Source organism: Drosophila innubila, chromosome X (genome assembly GCF_004354385.1).
Source record: "Drosophila innubila isolate TH190305 chromosome X, UK_Dinn_1.0, whole genome shotgun sequence".
Lineage (NCBI taxonomy): Eukaryota > Metazoa > Arthropoda > Insecta > Diptera > Drosophilidae > Drosophila > Drosophila innubila.
The window spans coordinates 19061950-19087200 of NC_047626.1; the positions used below are offsets into that span (position 1 = coordinate 19061950).

The 25251-nt window shown below is 34.2% G+C and overlaps 2 protein-coding genes across 2 annotated transcripts in view; one reads left to right on the plus strand and one right to left on the minus strand.

Moving 5' to 3' along the window:
* LOC117794166 (allatostatin-A receptor) overlaps positions 1 to 25251 on the minus strand; it is a 33099-nt gene that overhangs the window by 7278 nt on the left and 570 nt on the right. Inside the window, exons 2-4 of the mRNA XM_034634682.1 lie at positions 6800 to 6989; positions 5995 to 6090; positions 5004 to 5154 (exon numbers count right to left, since the gene is read on the minus strand). Of these exons, the coding sequence (XP_034490573.1) occupies positions 5004 to 5154; positions 5995 to 6090; positions 6800 to 6989 (437 nt within the window). The remainder of the gene's footprint in view (positions 1 to 5003; positions 5155 to 5994; positions 6091 to 6799; positions 6990 to 25251) is intronic.
* On the plus strand, positions 18101 to 19111 carry LOC117794167. The gene is made up of 2 exons (XM_034634683.1): positions 18101 to 18612; positions 18672 to 19111. The coding sequence occupies exons 1-2, from the start codon at positions 18277 to 18279 to the stop codon at positions 19059 to 19061; spliced, it is 726 nt and encodes a 241-aa protein (XP_034490574.1). The 5' UTR covers positions 18101 to 18276; the 3' UTR covers positions 19062 to 19111.

Here is a 25251-nt window from a genome sequence, read left to right on the forward strand (position 1 = left end):
ATCTTTTGTTCCAATTTTAAATGGTGTTCAATAATCCGATTGGTCTTGAGGAAATTGTCCACTTCTAACAAGTTGATATTCAGAACTAGTGTTTATTATTATTTTTCTAGAAATCGACACCCTTAACTCTGAACTGCATTTAATTTGATAGCGTATTTGGAAATTGAAATTTCTTATAATATTTCAATTGAGACTAAAACTTATAGTTCTACTGACTTATTTTTCGAATAAAAACGGTTAAAAAAAAAGAAACGGAAAAATGTTACTTTATACTGCCTATTTTTTTTCGCAATAAACAAATTTATCAAGGGGTATTTCTCTAAAGCAGCAATTGTTTAAATAAATTTTGATATTATAAAAAAAACAACATTAATATAATAACTGAAATTAAGTAATACTTATATTTTTATTACTATTATCGCAGTACTAAAATCGAAAAACGTACAATTTTCACTAAAGAAAAGTACAAAAATATGATTATCAACATGTTGTAAAATGTATCTAGGAATTGCTCATCTAGAGAGGTATTGTTAAAGACAGGCCCACCGACAAGATTCTATTGTGTTCTATTCCCGGAAAATAAATAAAGACAGTGCTAATAAAAGTGCGTGCAACCATCGCGAAGGCAAGTTGATTAATTTGGCTGAGTGACAGCAGGCGCGACAGTTGCTCTGTTGCTATATGGACAAATCCCAGGCGCAATTTGAGCACGCCAAATATTAACGAGTCGGTCCCCGAGCATCCCCCATCCCCCATGACCCATCGCATACTATACGAATATGCCCTACTCCGGCTCGTTCATATATCATATGGCACATACTTGAGTTTATGGCTTTTTATTGGGCGGCTCGTAAAGTTTAAAGGGGCGCTGAAAAAGTTTCGCCAACAAGTTTTGTCGCCTACTGTCAAGTTTTATTTATGACAGAACATACTGCTCTTCTTTCTTTTCCTCCCTCCTTCTGCCATAATCTCGGAGACAAACCATCGCCCATTTCTTTCAAGAGCGTACTTAAATTTCATTGCGACTATTCTATGTATCTGTCTATCTGCAACTTTTTAGCTGTAGCTAAAAATTGTGAAGTATATAGTCCAGCGACTCGGAAGTTTTATGCCACTTCAAGCTTTATAGATAGTTAAGACACGGCTTTGGTCTATATACATTTGAACTGTTTGTCATAGTAAATATTTGAGAAGCAATCGTTTTAAAAGCAGCAACATTTTTAAGTCCTCGCTAATCATTTATCATGAGAATCAAATTCGCCTTGTTTTACTGACAATTTGTTCAGCAATAAGTTGAAAGTGTGTTTTTCTTTTTTTTTGCAACTATTTTATCGATCTATGAACTGCGAGTCTGTCTGCTTCGAAATTGTCAAGTTAGTCAATTTATTTCAATAACTTATTTTATAGCACGTAAAACCATTGCTGAAATCTAGTCAGCCATGAAAATATTATAGTTTATTTAATGTCTTAGCTCAGAGGTTGCTAAAATACATTTAGAAAAAGCTCAAATGATTTCTTTAAATGCTTTATCAAACTATTTTAAGAAAGTTATTAAAGAAAGTAAAATGTAGTTTATCATCTTTTATTTTGAAACTCATTTCCAAATTTTTACATAAAAATATATCAATAATAGATAATTCAATCCCCCAGGCGAAAAAAATCATAGAAAACTGTCAACTGTAATTTTTCTCTATGCCAGACAAAAATTTTTTTACGTCATTGTAATTTATTTATGCTGCTTAATCAAATAGAAAATTAAACAAGTGCTGCAGGAGCATATGTTAATCCATTAAAACGGAATTAAATTTTCAACTGCGAGATTTTTCTTTGAACTACATGCTGATAACTTTTAAAGGTCTTCATAACATACACCATTAAATAGAGCTCAAAAGCATTGGAAATGTTGGTACTTGTAAACATGGAATGAATATCGACCACAACTTTAAAAAGAAAACAACTTAAATAGTTCTACTCGTATCGAAGCTAAACTTAGCTTTAGATATACTTATATATAAGTATGAGTCAAGGCTACGCATTGTTTTTGTTGTCATTAATTTTATTATTTATTTACGATGACAACAGTTTTTGGGGAGTTTTTGGTTGCCAAACGCTTTTAGTTGAATGTTTTTCGTCTAATTTAGTTGTTTTTTTTTTTTTTTTGTCTGCTGTAGGAGGCGTCAAAAGTTTGATCCATTTTTATGTGCGGCCGAACAATAAAATGAAGCGTCAAATTTGCCAGCGAAGTGCTCAACTGTTTGTCAACAGACAAAAACAACGACAAGGACAACAACCACAAAAACAGTCAACACAATATTGGAACATGACAATGACATTTGGCCAAACCGACCAAACCGAATAACCGGCAAAATCAAATAAAATATCTAACTTTAGCCAAACTTTTGTGACACCATCAAGCGGCGAATGGCATTTGGAGTTGAATTTCATATACCCTGTAATCATAGCATTAAAGATCTCAACTTGTGCGCTCGGGCGCTTGTGCGTCTCTCTGGCGCCACATGTCAAAACATGTCGTGACGTGCCCTTCTTTTGTGTAGATGAATTAACTTAAACTTACTGATAAACTATCGGAACAAAATATCGCTGCATAAACTCTTCGATATTGTTAAATTTTGTATGTGTGTCAAATAAATTAAGCTCTAAGTTTTTTGTGTCAATGTCTTTTGCTGTTTTCAGGATGACTGTTAGTCGAGTTTTCTGCAATTGTTCAATGGTAGTTGCGATTTATATGCGTTGCCAGACCGTTCATTCTACATTGTATATCGACCCAGTTCCATTTCGAGTTCCCGCCTTTACCCATGCCAACAAAATGGAGCTGTGTAAATTTGCTAGACGTGTATGAGTAGCATTAGAAGCGAGTTCCACAAGTGCAAATTAGCACGAGAACATAAATACAGAAAGAGGGATGGAGAGGGGAAAAGAGAGAGCAGGAGCAAGAGCAAATAGACAAATAGACAAATAGACAGACTAAACGTGCAGTCAGTGGGTCATCCCCATTGTTATTGTTGTTGGGATAGAAAATGCTCATTCATTGGGCCACAAGTGTGGGTTCCTGTGTAACATCCTTCCGGCATGGAATTACTCTGACACGCCACGTTGTCGTCCTGCCACATACGAAAACACACACACACACACACACACAAACACACACATGTATATTCCTCACTGTCGTTGAAGTTGTCACTAGTTCGAGCCAAGGTGATAAGAGCACAACGTGCTGCCTGACTGCTCACCTTCCTCACAAACAGGGGCGTAGTTTGCCAAAGGGGCAAATACGCACAACTCAAACAAAAATTTCTTCAGGGGTTTAGCTAACATAAACTAGTTAAATTAAATATAAACGATTTATACCAGCTTAATTTAATGGAAAAACTATATAGAAACTGAAAAAAAGACAAGAAACTATAAAGGAAGTTAATGTTGTGATAACAGTTTTGGGAAAAAGGAGACAGTTGTTTAAATGGAAATACAGTTTGACTAAAATGGGAATAGAGCAGAGAATAATACCAGAACCGATACCGGTTCTACCCGTTTCATTTTTAGTACCGGAACCGCAACCGAAAATAATTCTTTTTCAAGAACCGAAACAGAAATAATTTTACCAGTAGAGTTTTGGTACAATTTTCCAAAAATTATTTATTATTTGTCTGTATGTTTATCATTTGGCTTTATTTTAAAAAACAGCAAAAATGTTGTTTTGGGAGTTTATTAGAAAGAAAGTCTGAAAACTTAAAGCTGTCATAACTTTGTTAAAACGGAACGGAATTTTATATTGACATATTTGACATAGAAAATCCAACATCCATATTTTAAATAAGTTTTTGAGATAATTAGAGTTTTACATGTAACTAATAATTACGATAATTTTAATCTATGTATGTTAAGAAATAATGCTTTAAGAAGCCAAGCAATGAGCCTTAGAAACTCATTTGAAGATGGTTTAAGTATTGTTCATTGCACAATATACATTGTAGTTCCCATTCGCTCAACTGGAATGTAAGTTAATTGCAATATATGCGTAACAATTTAGGTTTCCCATTTCGAGGAGAGCAATATGCAGGATTGTCTGACTCTGATACTGGGGTAACTGGGTGGAACTACGAGTCTGTTGCTATATTAATACTAGTGCATATTTGTACGTATACCTCCCATTTCTGTTTCTCTATGATATGTGCTTTCAACAACAACTACAATGTAATGCTGTCTGCGTGTAAATGCGATTGCACAGTGGTTTCAACTTCATTCACAATGTTGTGAATGTTCTTTCAACGAGTTATTGATTTGTATATGTATTGGTGAAAGCTGTCATTTCTGTAGGGGCAATCCCAAAAGCTTAGTCGTCTGTGTAAAAGCTCATTTACTTTTCTCCTGTGCGAGCTTATAAAATATGTATATTCTTCAAGTATATAAAACTTCGATTAAGTTAGAGTTGGTTCATTTAAAAGAGCGATAACAAAAGCTCTCATTAGTATGAGGATCAGTGAAGCTCCACATGCGTGTGCAGCGTATGTGTGAAAGCTCTTCTATGTGAAAGCTCACATTATGCAATATGTATAGATATAATTGGCTTTGGCTACACTGTGCAGTTGGTAACATGGCTCCAATTCTAGCGTTACGCTGTCAGTTGCCGTCGTCCTTGTTGTGCTCATCAGTCTGGGCTGTGAGTTTGTTAAGTATCAAATATATTGCAAAGCTGCCTTCAAGCGTTGGAAAATATGAGTTTACGCCAACAATAAGCGACATATATGTACACAAATATAGATATGTCACTGTGGTGTCGCCTTTTCGAGTAGACGCCACTTAAGCCGCCATTTCGCAATTTCACACGATTGCCATGTGTGGAGAACCGCGCTTCAGTGACACATTTGGCGACGACTCATGAATAATGTGCGCACATTAATCAGACAACAAAGATATGGAGAGTGAAAAGACGGAGCCCACCTGAATTAGAGGCCACAAAACGCGCAATCAATTGCTTGACTTACCTGAAAGCCAACCAGACTCCAGATCTCCTCCTCCGATGAGAAAACACAGGCTGTTCCCGCGCGTCCATGATACTGATAGATCCTCACGGAGTGCGACAGAGCGACGGGTATCGCAGTCGTCACAATCGTTATCCAGGCGAACATAATTGCCCTGTTAACATATATAGAAATGAAGAAAAGGAAATATGCGAATGGCAGTTGAATAACACTGTGCAAAGAACAATATAAACATGTCCAAACTCAAGGATATACGAGTATAAGTAAATAAATAACAAACACTTTTATTTTCTACATTTTGTTTCGTTATTTTCAAGGCAATAAAACTCAGTCTTAAGCCTTTAGATACCCTAACAGATAAACAGTTTTTGACTGCTCGTTCTAGTTTAATTATGTCAAATAAGTAGAGTTTGGTAGAGATGAAGAATCCTACAGAACTTCAATCCCAATGCCTATAAATATAATTCTGATAAGGTTAAACTTTATATAACCAATCAAAAATAATAATAATTATTATAATTTAATAATAATATTACTAGAGGATTATTATGTTAGGTGACTTATTAAAAACACGCCAGAAGCGGCGATTGTAATTTTTGAATTAAAACATCTTAATTTTTAGCTGCTGAAAATATTAAAAAACTCTTTTCTATAAGTTTATCTACAAGTTTACCCAAAACATACTAATATTTTTAATTTCTGCTTTGGAAATTTAAGAATAATCTTAAGAATATATCTAGTTAAGTTATTTTTTGTGTCTCTTGCTAAAATTGGAGTGTTGCTTATAGATAAATTTCCCATTTCCATTATTTAGTCTGGAGCAATCGCAGACACACGGTTTGTCTGATGGCTGAATAGCACTTAAAATTATGGTCAGGTGACCGTGTATAACAATGGCCGTTAGGTGAGCCAAGCCAATGCGTTGGCCAGAACGAAACTAATTGACGTAATTACAAGTACGAGATGTGAACAAGTGTACAACATTGTAACTTACAGTGTGGCATTGCGTTCGGTGCGGAGAGACATGCTTGTGACTGGATGAACGACGGCCAGGAAACGATCGAAGGACATCAGGACGAGGGTGTAGACACTGTAAGGTAAATTGGTAGATACACAATACACATACAAAGATAGACATAAACAATAGAGTGGGTCAATTTGTATAGAGTAAAAAAATGCACAAAGTGGTTATGAAATTCGTAATCTACGATGAATTCTAAGTAGAATTGCCCAAGAAATCATGGGTCTAAAATCAATATCGAGCTTTTATTTTTTTACAGAGAAGCTATAAATATTGCATATATTGGTAATTGTCTGTTAGGTGTAACTTACCTCTTAAACAAAAAAAAAAAAATTAAAACCCAAATAGACGGCGATTTATGATAAATTTAGAGTTTAGAATAATTTGGCGGTCTCTTTTCAATTGAATGAACTTTTTTATTGAATCTAGAGAAAAGTGCTTATGTCTAAAATTAAATTAAAAAAAAAACTAGTTAAGACCGCCAATAAATTCTTATCTCTAAATTCATTATAATTTGGCTGCTATCTGGAGTATTATTATTATTATTATTATTTTTTTGAGGTAAGTTCCACCCAACAGAAAATTACCCATAGAAAAAACACAAATAACTTCTCTGTAAAAAGTGAAAGCTCGATAATGATATTAGACCCATGGTTTCTTGGCCAATTCTTCTTAGAATTAATCGTAGATTACGATTTTCATAACAGCTTTGTCGCGAAAAAAATAGGCCCACTCTAATATACACGTATGTGTATTGGCTCTTGTATTGGTAACTCACCTGCAATGACATGTGACCACAATCATGTACTGTACAAATTTGCACCACAAATTGCCGAACGGCCACTCCGGTAGCACATAGTCGGTGGCCGTGAATGGCACACAGAAGATGACGAAGAGTATGTCCGAGACGGCCAGGTTTATAATCAATAGATTTGTGGTTGAACGCATTTGTTTGTTAACGACCACCACTAAACGACAGGTCCGGAAATTGTGTACCACAATCAGCATGAACAGAGACAGACAGAGAAAGGTGATAGAACAAGAGGTTAAAGGATTGAGGTTAAATGTTTATTGGTAAGATATTTGGAAAACAAACGATTTACTACCGCCAGTGACAATAGACTTAATTAAAGACACAAAACCATAATGCATTACTTGCAAGTTAACTTGCCATGCCTGAGATTATAAATAATATATTATTATGCGATTATGGACTCTGTGTACAAACATTTAACGCATTGAATGAATTAGCATTAAATAGTAATTATTTCAAGGCTGCCATTAAGTGCATAACTTTTTTACTTTCCAACCGATCCCGAACGTGATGAAATTTTCTGATAACATCAAATGCAAGATACGAATTTATCAAGAATGTCAAAAATCTCAAAACTGTTCATGTCTCATTCAAAATTTTGACTAATCTTGATCTGCCTGCACAAAGAGGGAGTCTACATACCAAATTTGGTGCTCTTATTACAGTTTTTCACGTTTCACCAACTCAAAGTGAATTCAATCTGCAAAATCTTAACCAAATTAAACTTAATTAGGTTAACGAAAAATATCCGAAACATCTTGCTGGAATATAGTAGTGTAAATCTAAATTTTAGATCGAGTTTTATATCGAAATAGAAAATCGCCAAAAAAAAGTATCGAGTTGTCGATATATCGGAAAATAGTAGATCGAGTTGCAAATATCGAGTTTAAAAAAATTTTTTTTTTTAATTCAAAAACGCAGTTCTAATCACAAAATACACGAATACATTCATTATAAATCTTATTTTTCTTGCATCGTTTTCATGTTTTGTTCAAACTTTGGCAATTTGGAAGGTTATTTATTACGGTCGCTGAAACCAAATTGAACAACCAAACTGAAGCCCCAGTGAGTTGTCGATTTTTTATGGATATCGATTTAATCAACTCGATAGATCGTCAAAAAAATAATCGAGTTGAAGTACTCGATAATCGCTTCCGCGAAAAAGTGAGCTGTCGACATTTCGATATATTTTTACATCACTACTGGAATATAAATATACTTTATGCGTTACATTACATAGTTTGCAGAAAGTTAGTATACCCTTGAACAGGGTATAAAAATACTGTAATTCTTGTCAATTAGCCGGTCAGTTAGCCGATTAAAAGTATCAAATTATGCATATAAAGTTACCTTTAAAGGGAATTTCTTCTTCGTTGGCAACAAGTTTATTTGGCTTTGTTATTTACATTGTGATAACATTATTATTTCTAGTTTGCCCATTGCACACAATTTCTTAAACTTTCATTAGGATATTCGGCTTTTGTTCTGCAGCTTTGACGCTTTGGCTAATATGCTACTTGTTAGTATACGTTATGATTATTCTAATCGTTATTATTCATGAATATGTAATAAATTTAGCAATTAACACTTTCTTTGTTTGTAGCATTCACATGAATGCGTTGCTTTTAGGTATAAATATATTCCTTTTAGCTTTAACTGAGAATAACCCTTAAGCCTTAAGCTGACAAGGATATGTTTACAAATTACTAATCGTTTTAATTGGATTAATAAAATATTCTAAGTTTACATGACAGCCAGACAAAATCAAAATTAATTAAATTGCTAAGTTGCCTCTATTGTTTTGTTTTAAATAAATACAAAATATTTATAGTACATTGCCTGTGAGTTAAATAAATCAATTTTTAGCTTTACTTCATTTTAATTGCCATTTAAACACATTAACTTATATAAAAGCTCAAACGAACAATCTTAGCTGCTTTTAGTATTATTAAAGATTCAGATTTGATTTTCATAAGAAATAGTAAATACTTTATTCAAAGCACACATTAGATAGATGAACGGAAGTTGGAATTTGGGTCATGACACGAAACTTTGTGGTTATTCAGGATTTGTATTGTTCTTTTTAAAAGTTTAAATTTTTAATCAATTAAAGAATAATTAATTGAATCACAGAAATTTAATTAAAATCGCGTAGCACTTACATTTTAAGAGCTAGTGACTCGAAAATCGGCCTACAGATGCGGAGTACGCTTTTTCAACTGTTTTTAACATAAAAAAAATACTGTTTTGATTTTTCCACTTATTGTTATCATCAATTATCAGTTAATCCTAACGCTTCTTTTAAGTTCTGATAAACAGCGCGAGAATCTTAATACTTATTTAAAGTATTTATTATCTGATATACTTAAATATGTACAGATACAATTAATTAATATATATACAGGGTATAATACTGTCGCATGCGCTCGACTAAGTAGTTAATTTTTAAAAGCTAAATAAAATACATATTAAAGCTTTAAGTATTGTCGTTTTGAAAGAGAAAAGAACTAGTAGCTTTTATTTGTTGATAAGATGAATGCAACTGCGACCTGCCCGATCTTTGACAGCTGAGAATTTTCTTAGAATATTTTTAGCAAAGTCCTTGCTGAGTTTTGTGAGACCTACGCCCAAGATTTTCCTGCCAATTACGCGCACAAAGGCAACACCCACATACTTATGGTGAATGTAGCAGGAGCAGGAGCAGGAGCAGCAGTAGGAGCAGGAGCTGAGGATGGCAACTGGAGCAGCATTGTTTCCAAGTTGAGCTTCGGCATTGTTGTTGCTGCTTTTGCTGCTTTTGCTTCCTTTTGTGTTTCTCTATGTTTCTCCCTGTCGCTGTTTACTTGAGCAGCCGGCGTAGGCGGAGGACAGAGACGAGAGCCACTTGCAATTAGCCAAACAATTTATGTTGGTCTATACAAAAGCAGCACAGCGGTGGTGCAACGGTGGTGCAGTGTGCTGCGATGTAATACTCGTATACTCGTATTATCACTGTGACAGAAGTTGCAAACTGGGGGCACATGCATGTTATGAATGCTTCAATAGATTGATGTGGCACACGGCCAACAAAATGCCACACACAGCCAAAGTCTGGGTGAAAGTGGCTGAAAGAGGTCATGAATGTGGGCGGTGGTTTGTGGGTCACTAAATGTGCACTTTTGTGAACAATTTTCGGCAAAAGGAAATGTGCCGGTATGCCGCGAAGCTATTTCGACACTCCTTAAATTATCGATGAAGTAAAGAGTAGCAGTTTCTATAAATTAATCTATAAATTAATTATTTAAACAATTTCTTGAAGTAGATATTAAATAAAAAGGCTTAAGATATCAAACAATAATCAATAGTGCCTTTATTTTGTTCAATTGACTTTAACTCTGATATCTTTTATAGGGTAACTTCTAGTCTTTCATTCACTTTAAAAAAACGTTTACTTATTCAACGAATTTATTGTTGTTGTTTGACTTTTACTTTGCTGCTGCTGTTGCCGCAAATCAATTTCCTTTCAAATATATTTAGCACAGGATGTCAGGAGGCGGCGGTGGGTGTGACAAAGCAAATAAAAATGGCAGCAACAGCAGCAAAGTATGCTATGTCAAATGTAAGTCACAAATATGAACAAAAAATACAATAAAATAAAGTTGCCTTGGTTTTGATACGGGCCAAGTGGCCACATGTGGCCATATAAGCTTCAATTTTGGCTTCTAAACATGTTTGTACGTATACTTAATATGAGTGCTCGCTACTTTGCAGGTGTTGCTCTTATTTTTGAAACCTCTTTAATGATCCCCAATAATGATTATTAAAAAGGGTTAACTGATGTTGGTTATCTAACCTATAGTCGGACTTAAATATTTAAAATACATTAAAAACTTAAAACAGCCATAGCTACGTTTTTATTTGGCCGATATTGATGGGATTAAGTTGGGTCATTGAAATAATAAAAGATAGTTATTACCATGAAAAATAAAACTATTGAGCCATGTCCATTTGTCTGTCCGTCTGTCTGTCCGTCTGTCTGTCCGTCTGTCCGTCTGTCTGTCTGTCTGTCTGTCTGTCTGTCTGTCTGTCTGTCTGTCTGTCTGTCTGTCTGTCTGTCTGTCTGTCCGTCTGTCTGTCCGTCTGTCCGTCTGTCGGTCCGTCTGTTTGAACGCTTCGATCTCAGAAACCATAAGAGCTAGAGACTTCAAACTTGGTATGTGGGTTCCTGGATACCACAGGCAGATCATAGGAACGATACGTCGAAAATGAAGTTTTAGTGTGAAAAAGTTTTTTGTTTTATGAGATGTCTTAACAAAACTGAAAGAATATATTCAAATCGGTCGACTTTGTTATATAGCTGCCATAGGAAGCTGGTCGGAAATCAACCTCAGTATAGAGTTCCTGTGCACAGGGTTTCCTACTGTCGAGCTTGCTCGACTGTAACCGCCCACTTGTTTTATTTTTCGATTTTCGGTGGCGAGCGGAGTCGTGGCAAATGTCTTAAAAACGATGTGAAATCGGTGACCTTTATTCGCCTAATTTCGAGGATAACAGTACAATAATGTACAAAATAAACAACAAACAACACAATATATTTAACAGGTTTAACATAGATTAATGAGGGGCAACGACAGCAAAAGTTTAAATAAAAAGTACAAAAAGAAGCTGAGAGAAGACTGTAAAATCTTTGTGAAACTGTTGAAATTGATAACGTCATCGGACTCGTAATTGATTTGTAGTTGGCTGTTTGAGTCACTTCCAGGTGCTTTCAATTAATATGCATATTCGCTGGCACAACAACAAATAGAGACTCACGCACACACACACACACAAACACACTCCGATAACAAGCAAGCCATTATAGCTGACATTTTGTAGACAGGCAGTGTGGAATAGAAAAAAGGGTCAGGTTGAAAGTACAAGTATCTAAGAAAATGCTGGACCATTAACTGACGCTGAGCTCAAAGAAAAGTTTTATGTTTCTTGCTTTACAAAATAATAAAGTGTAGCATAATTTATGGCGCATGCGGCAAAAAAAAAACCCCAAATAACAAAAAAATGTATAAGTACTTATAAAAAAAATAGAATAGAAAGAAAACAATAGCAAAAAAAAAGGCGAGCAATGCTGAAAAAAGTTCTTCAAGCGCAAAAAACGATGTTATTTAATGCCGCGTTTCACACACACTCATACAGAGGCACACAGACTGGGAGCAAATAAACAAATAATCAACCCTGAGGGTGTGTGTGTGTGTGTGTATGCCATCTACACTCAACACACGGACATTTGGTATGAGGATATGTTTACAGCTTGCCATATAAATTTCCTTTTATAGAACTTTAATGTCGCTTTAATGCTTCATATTAGGCACATTATTGATGCACTTCAAGTGTGTGTGCAAGTTTGTGCGTGAGTGTGTAAATATGTGTGTGTGCTTAGTATTGAATTGCTGTCGTTGCTCTTGCTAATCTACTTAAACAACTTAATTAAGACAGAAAGTAGAGAGTTGAGTTTCTGAAGAGAGACTTAAAGTAATTGCGCTGACTTAAAAATACACTTAAAAGCTTTAGAGTTACATATACTATATGAAAACTTAATAAATGGCTGCCATTTATTTATACATGTATTAATCAAATTGATAACTGAATCAAGTGTTTTTACTGTTCAACTTATAGGTAAATACAATAAAAGCTTTTATGAAGATTTTTTAAAAGCGCAATAAACTAAAAAATGTTCATAACTGTTTAAAAAGATTAAAAAACTTTAGACACATTATGAGCTTTACGAAGCATAAAAGCTTCATCAAGTACCTGTACTTTTAACTAATGATAATGCAATGCCATTGCCTGATTTAAAGATTCAATCACTTGAGGTGAACTTTAAAAAGAGCATAAAATTAATATATAAAAAAATATCAGGGTTTTTTTTTCTGTCTATAATATTAAAATTTAAGTTAAGTTAATAAGAGCTTTATTTAGTAGAAGCTCTACATTCTGTCTGCAATATTATAATTTTCTTAAGCAGCTGTTAAATGGAACAAGAGATTAAATATGATAGATTCTAATGTGTAAATTTAGTTATTTGGCAACAAAATAAATTACTTGAGCTTATGTTTATTAAGTGCTTGCAATCAAGGTCGCATTAAGCTAATAAGCTACCATGCAATTGTTTATGTGCTACTTTCAGCGACTAATTTAATTTAATTTAGGCATCTCTTTAGGCCAGATAATTAAGTTTGTATCATGAAGTCAGAGTGAGAGAAATAATCATCAAAATGCATTTGGAATGTCAGAACATAAAGTCGAAAATCTGATGGCGTTTGAAATGACACATTTTAATGACACATAAATTAATTTCAATTAAAATTTAACTACATATAAATTTGTGAGAAACCCCAACTTATTGCTAATAGCAGCTGTCCTTGGCATTGCTTTATGAGACAATTGAAGTGTGTTAGCCTTGTTTCTATTTCTATGTCTGACTGTCTCTCTGATTTCTTGTACATTGTACATGTAAAATGGCCTTAACCATGTCTTTAAAGTGCATAAATAATTGCTCTTTAAGCTCAAGGTGCAGGCACAATGATACGATACACACATACACACATATACACATGTGCAGATTCAGTTGCAGAGATACAGCAAGAAATACAAGCTCACATACATATGTAAGAGATAATCACAAGGACCTTTTGTTTGGCGGACAAACAATAGCTGTTGCAGAGCTCAAATGATGGCTCTACTCCTCAGCCAAAAGCAGAACAATTAATTCAAATTTTCGTAAATTTTGTCCATGTTTGTTATGTTCACACAGACAGCTATACATGTCTCTGTGTTACATGGATATCCGGTCGCATATAATGCGTAGTATATGCAATCAGACCAACTAAAGATAAAACACAATTTGTACTGCCCAACTCGTTCGACTGTTCGACTTAATAGACATGTAGATACATAACTTGTTGATGCTGTTCTTGTTGTTGCTTACCAAGCAGAATAATCGAATAGATTCGATATATTTATTTGTTTGGTCACTTCAGACGCCAGCGGTCACATCAATTGTCGCCCAATACCCAACCTAAACAAATAAACGTGGTCAAGTGAGTATTTACCAACGTTGCAACAACGACGAGAACAATCGAAATCGAAAGTTTTTGGAAATGGTAAATCAAGCATTGAAAATTATGCACGAGTCTCAAGTTTTAGTTTTGAAATTGAAATAAACACACACTTAAAGTTGAGTATTACCAGATTTCGATAAACAATTTACTGACACTTTTCATAACTAAAATATGGAATATTTCTAGTTTCTTTTCAGTAGTTGTCAAAAAAATTACACAATCTTACAATAAATTACAAATTGGATTTTGCGTGTCCAACACTAAGTGGAAAACCAAAACACAGATACATACATTGATATGTGAAAATAGGTTAAGAAAAAGTATTAACGAAGTATAAGCCAAATAATTGTGCCAAGTTTCTAACGAACTTGAATTTCTCAGGAGAAAATATTTTTGGATTGCTTTCAATTTATTTTAAATTTCTACAATACGTAAATAAATATTTTATGTATTTTAAAAATTTTAAATTCAAGGCAAATGCCTACCCAAAGAGTAGTTTTTTGTCATTTATATATAAAGAAAGAAAGAAAGAAATTTCTTATTACATCTTGGTTTGAATTTTACTTTATTCAAAACATTCTTTCCTTATAATTTTCAGTTTTATGTTCAAAATTTTTGGCTTTGAAGGGATGAGGATCAGAAATTCAAATTATAATTTTATATTATAAAGCACGCCTTGCTTACATTTATAACTAGAACGCTTTATCCTTTCAGTAGTTTAAATTTTATGTTTAAAATGTTAAATACTATTCATGCATATTTAATTGCAATTATATTAAGAGTCCTTTTGGTCTAATCTCATTGTTATAGTAAATTTGCTTAACAATATCGGCAAACAACTGTCAATCAATCAATCAGTCTGAAAAGAATTTACAGATTTTGTTAAGCAAACCTGAGCGCAAGCAAAAATCAGTAACAAGCAATGTAGTAAGAAGCTTAAGATACTTTTCTCTCAGCCACGAAGTATGCTATAGTTTTTTTTTATGCTACTTGGAACAACTTCGTTAGCTGCTGTCGCATAGTAAAATTCCGATGCTGGATTATTGATGGATCTGCATTGAATTGGAGTCCTCAAAAATAATATAAAAAGCCACGCAAAATAGCTGTGGGCACGTCCTGTCCCTGCAATAGAGTGTGCTCGTCAAGGACAACACACCTAGCAACGAGTGGAAACAATGGCGAATTGGTTGTCATATGGCCATCTAGGGCGCATATGCTCACAAGCGTTTCAACACAACAGTCTTACAAGGGTATGGGCGTGGCAGTTTGTCAATGAATGTGCGTGATTGTGTATTTAGCACCTCAGACATACAAAAAACGCATAAAGAGGCAGACAGTAAAACAAAAGGGTTGTTCTGCAAAAAGGCATTTCGCGCGCGATTCGTTAAAGTTTTTCGGTGATTAACCGACAGAAAAATTAGTAATAGTTTTCGGTGATTAGCCGACAGAAAAATGAGTAATAGTTTTGAGCTAATATACTGTCAAAATTTTTTTAGTAAAAATTATAAATATATTTTTCTGACCAGCTTATGTATTTTTGTAAGCATTGGTTCCTAAGATGAGATAGAATATGAACAAACTTAATTTGAAAACAAAGTGTTTGAACAAAAATTATCGATAAAAACAAGCAATAATACTTATAAAAACAAACCAGAAAATTGAATAAAAATTATGTTTTTATTGTTGGTTCTCGACTCGTAATTTGATGAAAATTTTATTTGAGATAAAAATCTTAGTTCTTGAATTTTTTTTATGAGTCCTTGAAAGTGAAATAATATAATATTAGTTAAGAAGTAGTGTAATTGTTTGTCGGAACACAGTCTACATGCATTTAAAAACAAATGTAGTGTCTGTTGCTAGTATTGTAAAGCATTGTAAGTGTGTCCTCAGATCTGTTCCACATTTGTCAGACCCTCTGATATTCGCTCTCTGTTCCACTTTAGTGCGCTTTAGTGCGCTGTGTGTGTGTGTGCGGGAGTGTGTCGCCGAATAGCAGACAGACATTGCATTGAAAAGAAAAACAATAAAATTGTACATGGCCCATAAAAAAACATTAATATGACGAATCTACAAATAGGGCGACACGTGAGAGAAAGACGTAAAGAATCGGGTGAATGCCAAGAGTGGATATGAGAAATGGAGAAGTCACTTGCCCACACACGATTGCCAGGCATTGTGTGTGTGTGTGTGTATAAAAGTATTACCAGCTGCCCACTTGGGCATTGTTTAGCACACGTGTGTGCTCATTGTTTTTGTTGTCTGCTTTTAGGCGCTGTTCTCATTGCTGGTTATAAATTTTATCACTATCAACGCAGTAAAATATATTTGTGTGTGCCGTCGTCGCCTTGTGGATTTGTGTAAATTTGCACAGCGCCACCTATCGGATATAAGCATACACACATCAATACTACACACATGACCATATGCTCCTTAAATGTTTTTCATAGCATACTTTTGTGCGTTTTAGTTTTTTTCCTCCATTTTCTGAGCTATCATGTGTGCGTGTGTGTGTGTGTGTGTGTGTCTGTATGTATGTGAATTGCAGCTACGTGCAATTGACAGACCGATCTCTCCTGCTGCGCTCAAGTGTTCAAGTACATTTGCTGAATATAGAACTGAGTTCGCTCTCCACTTGACAAAATAAAATATTCATATTTACAAACATGTTTGTTTAGTATTTATTGCAGATGCAATAAAGTCAGCTTTTATTTTCCAAGAATTTGCAAAAAGATTTCGCCTCATAACTTTGGTAAATTTAATACAAGAAATCAATTTATATTTTTAATTCTTTTGATTTTTTCTGGACTTTTTTAGTTTATAATTGTACAATAAAAATATTGATAGCTTTCTAAGAACTGTTCTTAAGATTATGATTTTCTAATTTAAATTTCTGTACCTCAAAAACTCAACGCAGCCTTGATAGTCTTTTTAAATTTTTTTCATTTCAATAAACCCGAAAATAAACAAAAATTTATTGACACTCGCCTGAGAATAACTTGACAACGCTTTTAACTAAACTTTGATCTCGTTTCTTTCGGTCCGCTTTGATATACATATATATATATATATTTCTTAATTCGTCAAAATATGAATCAGTTGGACCGCAGCAACGAATCAACGGAACAGAGGCACGAGGGGCAAGAATATTGGGATATACGCAGAGTCACCACGGTATGGATACTTTCGCAATCGCGGCAAGTCAACGGACATCAATATTATTTGATAATGTCGCAAACAGAAGTACACCTCAGCTTTCCGAAACGAATAAGTTTCGTTTGGCCAAAAAAATGTTATTATTTGTCATTTGATTATATGCCAAGTCTTACGGAAAATATAGAATCTGATTCGGAGAGCCAGATAGAATTAGAGACAAGCTTGGAGTCAGATTGGGAGGCAGAACTTGAAAAGTACGAAATTCTATCAGATTGGGACACATATTCAGATCAATGGTGGTCAGAGTTGGAAAGGGAATCAGAATGGGAAACATATTTATATCTAGTGTCGCCGGAGTCAAATTGGGATATATTTTTAAGATCACCTTCAAACTTAAATGCAGACTCGGATTCAGATACGGAGTCGGAGACTCTTATGCAGAGTGGTTTTGACTGGAGAAAATTAAAGCGTTTTAATGAAGCAGGTTTGGAGTTAGCCTGGGTTATCAATTTAGTGAAAGAGATATTATCAGAGACGGACTATGAGCAAAACTGGAGCTCAGATTTGGAATCACTTCTAGGAGAAGTTTCGGAACAAGATTCAAATTCAGACTTGCTTAACGTTTCAGAGGGAGATATGGAATCAGATTCTGATATACTTCAAAGAAGATATTCAGAATCCGATTTGGAGCCACTGTTAGGTAGAGATTCAGAGTATGATTTGGAGACACACTTAGACGAAGATACGGACTCTGCTTCAGTTACAACTTCAGGAAGAAGTTCGGAAGCAACTTTAATTCCAAATATGGATTTTGAGTTGGATAGTAGCTTAGAGGTAGATTTGGAGACACATTTTAAGATTTATTTAACGACACATTTTGAAAACTATTTGAATGCATATAAACATAGAGTTTCAAAAATATTTGCCGATTTATATTTAGAGGCATGCTTAAAGGAATATTTAGCGAGATGTTTACTGATGAATTCCAAAATAGATTTGGATACATATTTGGAAAACAATTTCGACTCAGATTGGGAAACATATTTGCAGACATCTTTAAGGTCAAATTTCGCTGCATTTTTATACAGAAATCTTGATTCAGATTTAAGGGTATATTTTAAAATATATTTTGAGGCAGACTTGCTGAAACATTTGGAGACATATTATGAAAAGTACTTGAAGCTCAAATTGATGTCACATTTGATGACCGAATCGGATACAGAAACTGTCGTATCCGATGCGGAAACATATCTACTGTCGGATAAGGAAACATTAATAAGCTCAGGCTCCGAGACATTAATTTCGGAAGATTTTGATTCAGACTTGCCGGATTCGGAAACAAGCAGCAATTATTTGCACACATATAATGTCGTATCCGACTCAGAAACATACGTACAGTCGGATGGTGAAACATTAATAAGCCCAGGTTCCGAGACAATAAATTCGGAAGATTTGAATTCAGACTTGTCGGATTCGGAAACAAACAGGACATTCGATATTCAGTCGGATTTATCGAATAGTATTCAGGTAAATATAAATATTAGATATAATACAATAATATGATATATAACACTCTATATGTTAAGACATTGGATTGTTCAGAATCAGACCATGAATTGGATGTACCGCTAAAAACCGCTATGATTCATGAGGAACGTGACCTTCAATTGGCCCAGATGGCTAGTATTTCGACCTTCCCGAAAGTGGGACAACGATACGAAATTGATTTGACAGTTCTGCCAAAGACAGAAGATTATGTACGTTTTCAATTATATATGGGCAGCAACGACTCAACCGTCAATCCAGCTGGCTTTCTTCGCACTCTGATAGTGCACTATAAGATGTTTCAAGTGGAGCGACAGGCATTTAAATTAAATAGACTAGACAGGATTATTTATTTGTATACGAAAATTGTGTATCCAGTTTTTATGGGTATACTGATATTTCTTGCCTTGTGCATCCTTCTGATATTTTAAAGTACTTAGCTTCTTGGCAACATATATTGGTTCATTAACTTTCCATGATTTGGAAATTTGTAAGCTTAAAAATAAAAATACTTAAATTTTATTTTATATACTAATAACAGTTATGTTAACCTGATCATAATGAATTCTTAAAATCAATAAACTTCCAAATTTATTTCAACAGACTCTTCAGTGGTTTCGCTGTAACTTTAATATTTTCGTCACTATAAAATTTAGTGCATTTTTTTATTGTTTCTTTCATCTATACTTTTCTATAAATTCTCAGAGGAAAAGTCAATTATATATGCCCTTAACTTAAGTATTATCAAATACAACTGTAGCTAATCTTAGATAAATTTCAATGTCGTCGGCACCAGCGTGACTTTTGCCCCAAAAAGTAGACAACACTTTTGAGTTGCGCTCAATATGCAAGTGTCGACAAAGACAATAACAATAACAATACCAACAAGCAGCAAACTCAATGATGCTCAGTTAAATGTGCGGTGTCTGCCAAACAACAACAAGAATAAACAACAACAAATGGCATTTATGGCTGTTTTTAGCCTGCCCCACAACCAAAAACATACATACTTTGCAACTGCACCTGAAGGCGTTGCAAGGCAACACTCGAACGTGTATGTGCATGTGAACTTATAACAGTGTTGTCCGAATTTCAAATTAGAAAAAAGGTTGCCTGTAGTAGCTAATTAATTTTTAAAAGTGCAAAAAAAAAAACAACGTTAAAGTTTGCAGTTTATAGGTCAGTAAAATAGATCGAAGCGAAACATTTTACTTTTTTTTAATGTGATGTTTAAGAATTTTAGAAATATAAAACTATAAACTTCTTTTTAATAATGGGCCAAAATGCCTCTGTTTAAGTTTTGACTGTATCCGTAGCATATTATGTAATTTTATTATCAGTCTTATTTTTTTTTAATATTACGACAGAGAATATTAATTTACTGCAGATAATTGAAGTTATCTGGAAATAATCAACATGTTGCTTAAAAATTGCCAGATTTCTAGGTAATAGCATTTCAGAATATATTCTACCTTCTGCTATTAAAAAATTGCCAAGTTTAGCAATAAAAGAACTAAAACGACAGTACTGATGTATACATATATTTATATATATTTGTGTGTGTGTGTTTGAGTTGAGGTATGCCCTTGTGCATGTGTATGTGTGTGTTATTGCTGCTCTATCTCGTACTAGAGTAAAATCTCAACAGCAAAGTCATTTTGCATGCAATTCTCACAACCTTGACTCAAGTCGACGCCTTTGAATCCGCATCTGTGTACCATCTGTGTGTATGCATGTGTGTGTGTGTGTGTGTGTGTAGGTGTGTAGGTGTAGCATGGCACTACTGCTGTTACCTTTCACTGCATTGTTCTTGCCGCTGCTTCAGTGTGCTCTCAATAAAGCAGCAGCAAAAGTTACCGTGTCTAAAAATAAACGCCTTCCAGCCAAAGGCAGCAGGTGATAGAGAAAACGCTGCGTGCCACATTTTTCATAATTTTCCCGCTCCTAAATGTTTCTTTTTTCCTTTCCAGCGGACAAAACACTCATAACCTGACGTTTAACCGGAAATACTCTCGACAATTAAAGTTAATGTTTGTAACATATTTTCAAAAAAAACACATTTCGTGATATGTACATCTGCGTAAACAAAAGGATCTCAGAGACTACAAAAAAATAGAATAACCAAATTTGGCACACAGATTTCTATAGACCCTAAGCAGATCAAGTTTGTTTCAATTTTGGCCACGCCCATTTTCGCCCCCACAAATCGCGAAAAACCACCAAACCCATAAATTTTAAGATAATACAGATTTTATGGTAAATAACGTTATCTTTTAATATTATCTTTAATCTGACTTAACCTCAGCAAGATCGGAAAAGTATAACGGGAGTAATAGCTAACCAAAGTTATTAATAAAGTTATTTTTTTTTAATACAATCACCTAAAAGTATGCAATAGTTTTTATTAGGTAGTAATTTCTTTAAAGTAGCGGGTATCCTATGGTCGAGATTTCGACTTTAGCCTTTCCCACTTTTTTTAAAGTAAGAAAACTACGTGTTTTTGTGTGCATTATGTACGTTTTTTTGACTTTACAATTCTGAAGTTTAATTTTCAATGGGTTCAGGAAAAACGCAATACACAGCGGGGTGTCTCACCTGGTGACAGACATTTGGGGTGGGGGTGTCAAAAAAGCAAAAGTATTTTTTGAGCCAGTTGGTCTGAATTTTTGTGGTTTTCTTTTGCATCGCGTGCAAAGTGCAAGTCGAAGCAGCATAAAACAATCAAAAGTCTAAAGGTCTAAAGTCGAAAGTTATTTTCGATTCACTGCTGCCTGGCAGCCGTCACGATCCCCCCTTTGTCTACGCCTCTGACCACCACCTCATTATATTGACTTTGCAAGCCTTTGTGTCTCGTGTTTGTCGAAAGTAACTTTGTCAGCGCTGTGCGGCAATTTGATAAATGATTTGTAAATGAATGTGTGGGTTTTATTGCAAATTATGAGCGAAATTAGAGTCGCCTCCCACATCCCTCAACGACATTTACTTCTACTCTGTAATCTCTATCGTGTTGGCGTACGATAGAAATGAGATTTAGCTGAGTTGGGTGTAAGTGCAAGTGTATTTATGGCTTATGGAAAGATAATTTGTCATACTGCTAAGCAAGCACAGCTGCATCAGCTCCTCCCTTCCCCTTGCAACTCCTCTCCGTTCACATTACACTTAAAAGGATGCCTCTGCTCTGCATTTGATGGCAAAATTTACACATTTTAATGTGATGCCCTCAAGCATATCCTGTGCACAGGAGTACTCGTGTGTGTGCTTTCAAGTTAGGTAAATAGATCACTCTTAAAAGGTGTTGATGTGTACTTGAAGCTTCAACGTGTATGTCTAAAGTTATACTATGAACTCAACTTAGATTTATGACTTTGAAAGCAACTTTTTTATATATTTTGTTCTTTGAAATCACGTCAGCTTACTATAATCTGGTCTAGGTTATCACAATTTCTTGATCTAAATAATATTCAAGTTGATTTGAAGCTTAAGTAGATAGCCATTAAATTCGGAAACAAATTAGACCGTTAGATGACTTTTATTAAGTTTAATTAAAACTAGATTTATCTGATTTACAATATGTCGCATTTAGTATGCAAATATACGGATGAGTCTTAAACTAATTGGACAATAAACAAATAAAATAACTCAATGTATTTCCAAAAAATTCAACATGAAGTCAATTAAACTAGACGTAACATAGTTTGACTATCTAAAAGAGAAGTCAAATTAATTAGAGCAATTAAACCTGAAGGGATATATGCATTTATAGTTTAATTAATATTAATTTTATAAATTCTTGACAAATACAAAAATGTGTATAAAAGCAAAAAACGTTGAAAGCGTTGAACACAATCCCTTATTTCATGTATTCCATTTCTACATGATATTTTGTGGCATCTGTCGAATTACACGGATAAAGCAAAATCTAAAGTCCCCTCTAAATATTGTTCAAATACAAACATAGTGACAAGCAATTTACAAAAGTTGAATAACAAAACAAAACATCAAATAATCAGAGATAGAGTGGGCTTATATGCGGCTAGAATACACCCTCCAGAGTAGGAACAACAATATGAAATCCCTTTATCTATAAACATGTTGCTTCGACATGAATATACCCTCATTGTAGGTGTATGACTTTGGGATATCTTAGTTGACAATCAACTTGATTAGGATAACGGATAGCAGTGAATACCGTACGAAAGAGACCACAGGATTCTGACAATCTGTCAGCATCAATTTGGGCCCAGAAACATGACCAAAACTGTATAAACAAACGGGAAAAAGTGAACAAGAAGTGTTTGGAGCAAACAATTTGTCCATTTGATGCTTACAAAACGGCGAGTAAAATGATTTTGTGGCTTAATTGTAATTTATGTTGTATGTTTTAGTTTTTGGGTTTTACCAACAAAATCTACATTCACTCATTGCCACTTCAATTCGTTTTGGCCTATGTCAAGCAAGATAAAAAAAAAAAAAATACGGACGAAGAATGCCGCACAGCGACCCAAAAACCGGAGACATGTCACAAATGATGTTGGCCAACAGCTGCCCAAAAGGCCTGAAGCGTAGGGGGAAGATGACAGGGGGCAACAAATTTGTAGCTGCCACATGGAAAATCGTGTTATAAATTTGTAATTGGCCACTCAAGCGTGTAGATGGACGTGGCCAGAGTTTGCCGTTTTCAGTATTGCAAATTTTTGCCTGTTGGCCAATACTCGAACGGGCTTAATCCTTTTCGTGGCTTGAGCCGACGCAGGAGCTGGCAATTTGATTTGCTTCGCTCGTCCTTTACATGCAACAGATTTTTAAATCTATTTTCTACCCCGTAAAATAATAGTACATGTGGGGCATATGCGAGTACGAGTAGGATAGCAAAATAAATTTATTGTCTTTATAAACACGTGTTGTATGCGTAAAAATAAATACATATTTCGAAAATTGCCAAAATCATTAGATATTAATTTAAAAAGTAAAAAATAAGTTTGATTTATTAAAATATTTCTTTTATACAGGATTTACATGTTCCTAAAATATTTCTGAGATATCATCAAATTCAACTGACTTCCAGAATCTAATATTCGGTATAAATATAAAGCCTATTTTCTTTTGAAGCTATATACTAGAAACACTAAGCTGGTATCAAATAAAAAAAATTACTGGCTAGATCAACGGCTAGATTACAAAAAAAATAATTTTTTTTTTTAACTATATCGCAATTTTCGCCAACTGCCAGGAATTTATATAGTCGAGCATTGAGTATGGTTTCCATTTTTTGATGTTTTCTTTTTTTTTTTTTAGTAAATTCTTGCAAACCGCAAATTAACTTAAATGCCAAGCTTTCGACAGATGTAATACAATTTGGCGCTGTGCATGGAATCCACGTCTAATTTATACATTCTGCCTCAATGGACTTTCAACTGAATTGGGCCCGTAGGCAGGGCGGGGCGGGGCGGGGCGGGGAATCGCATTTGTGTTGGTTGCTCAACAACATCATTTTAATAGGAATTACACTGATGTCAGGTTATTTTAAAACTTGTTGTTCTCGCATTTCATTGCGATTCCGCGACAAATTCCAGCGAAATGCAATATGCATTTCCTGCGAATTAAAAAACCTCAATACCATTGTGTGAAATCTGTGTGGGCTTCGCAGTTTCTGATTGGAATTTTACGCGTGCCTCTGTAGCACAAATGATATCGCATTGCGCATACTTATTTCGCATTAACTTGATGGACGAACAATTACCTTTTTTTCTACTTCTTTTTTTTTTTTTTTATAATTTGCTTATTTCAAATTTCCTGCATTGTTCATTTTGGTAGAATCATGCAAATCATAAATTGTAAGAATTACCTTAGTGTATGTTTATCATACTCGTATCATAACATTAATTATCAGATTAACTCTTAACATAATTAAAATGCATTTTTTATATGCAGGCATGACCAGAACCATCAATTTCAAGTAAATTTTTTATGGGGACTGAAAGCGCGCAGGTCAAACGATAATAGCTCTACGACTAAATTTTTTACAGTGCACCTTTTATATTGCATAAGTTCACATTGACATTTGTTGTCATTATTTAAGTCAGAATTTATTAAATTTATTATACTATAAGATAACTAAATAATTATATTTCTATATCAGCAAACAAAGTGGATAACCAAGGATAACCAATGTATAGTAATAAAATATATTTATTTTCATTTTATAAGCTATACCTATATCCATTTTAAGCGAATCGTTAATCTTTCTACTAAATTTATTTTAACATGTCCACTTTTATTTTAGAGTTGATTGAAATTTTACTGAATTTTACGTTATTTTCTATATATGTATGACAAAAGAAATTTCAGAAATCTTTATCCTTGGCAAAAAAAAAAAAAATGTACTGAGAAACTGCTGAAAATATTTATATTCTTTAGCCGATTATTTTTATACTGATTACATACTGACTTCAGCAAACTATTATATGATATTATTGGAACATTTGTTTTCAAACCAAAATATATGCCGTTTTGCATTGAGCAAAGAGTATTCGAAATTATGAAAGCCACGTACTTATATTTGTCCCTTTTAACGACTATGAAATACGCGTAATCGTAGGAAATTGCATTATTGTATGTAAT

Bases quoted from the DNA above. Each gene is read 5' to 3' on its own strand.
- LOC117794167 (XM_034634683.1), top strand. From the start codon at position 18,277: ATGTCACATTTGATGACCGAATCGGATACAGAAACTGTCGTATCCGAT. The intron at 18,613-18,671 runs GTAAATATAAAT...CTATATGTTAAG, and splicing joins ATTTATCGAATAGTATTCAG to ACATTGGATTGTTCAGAATC.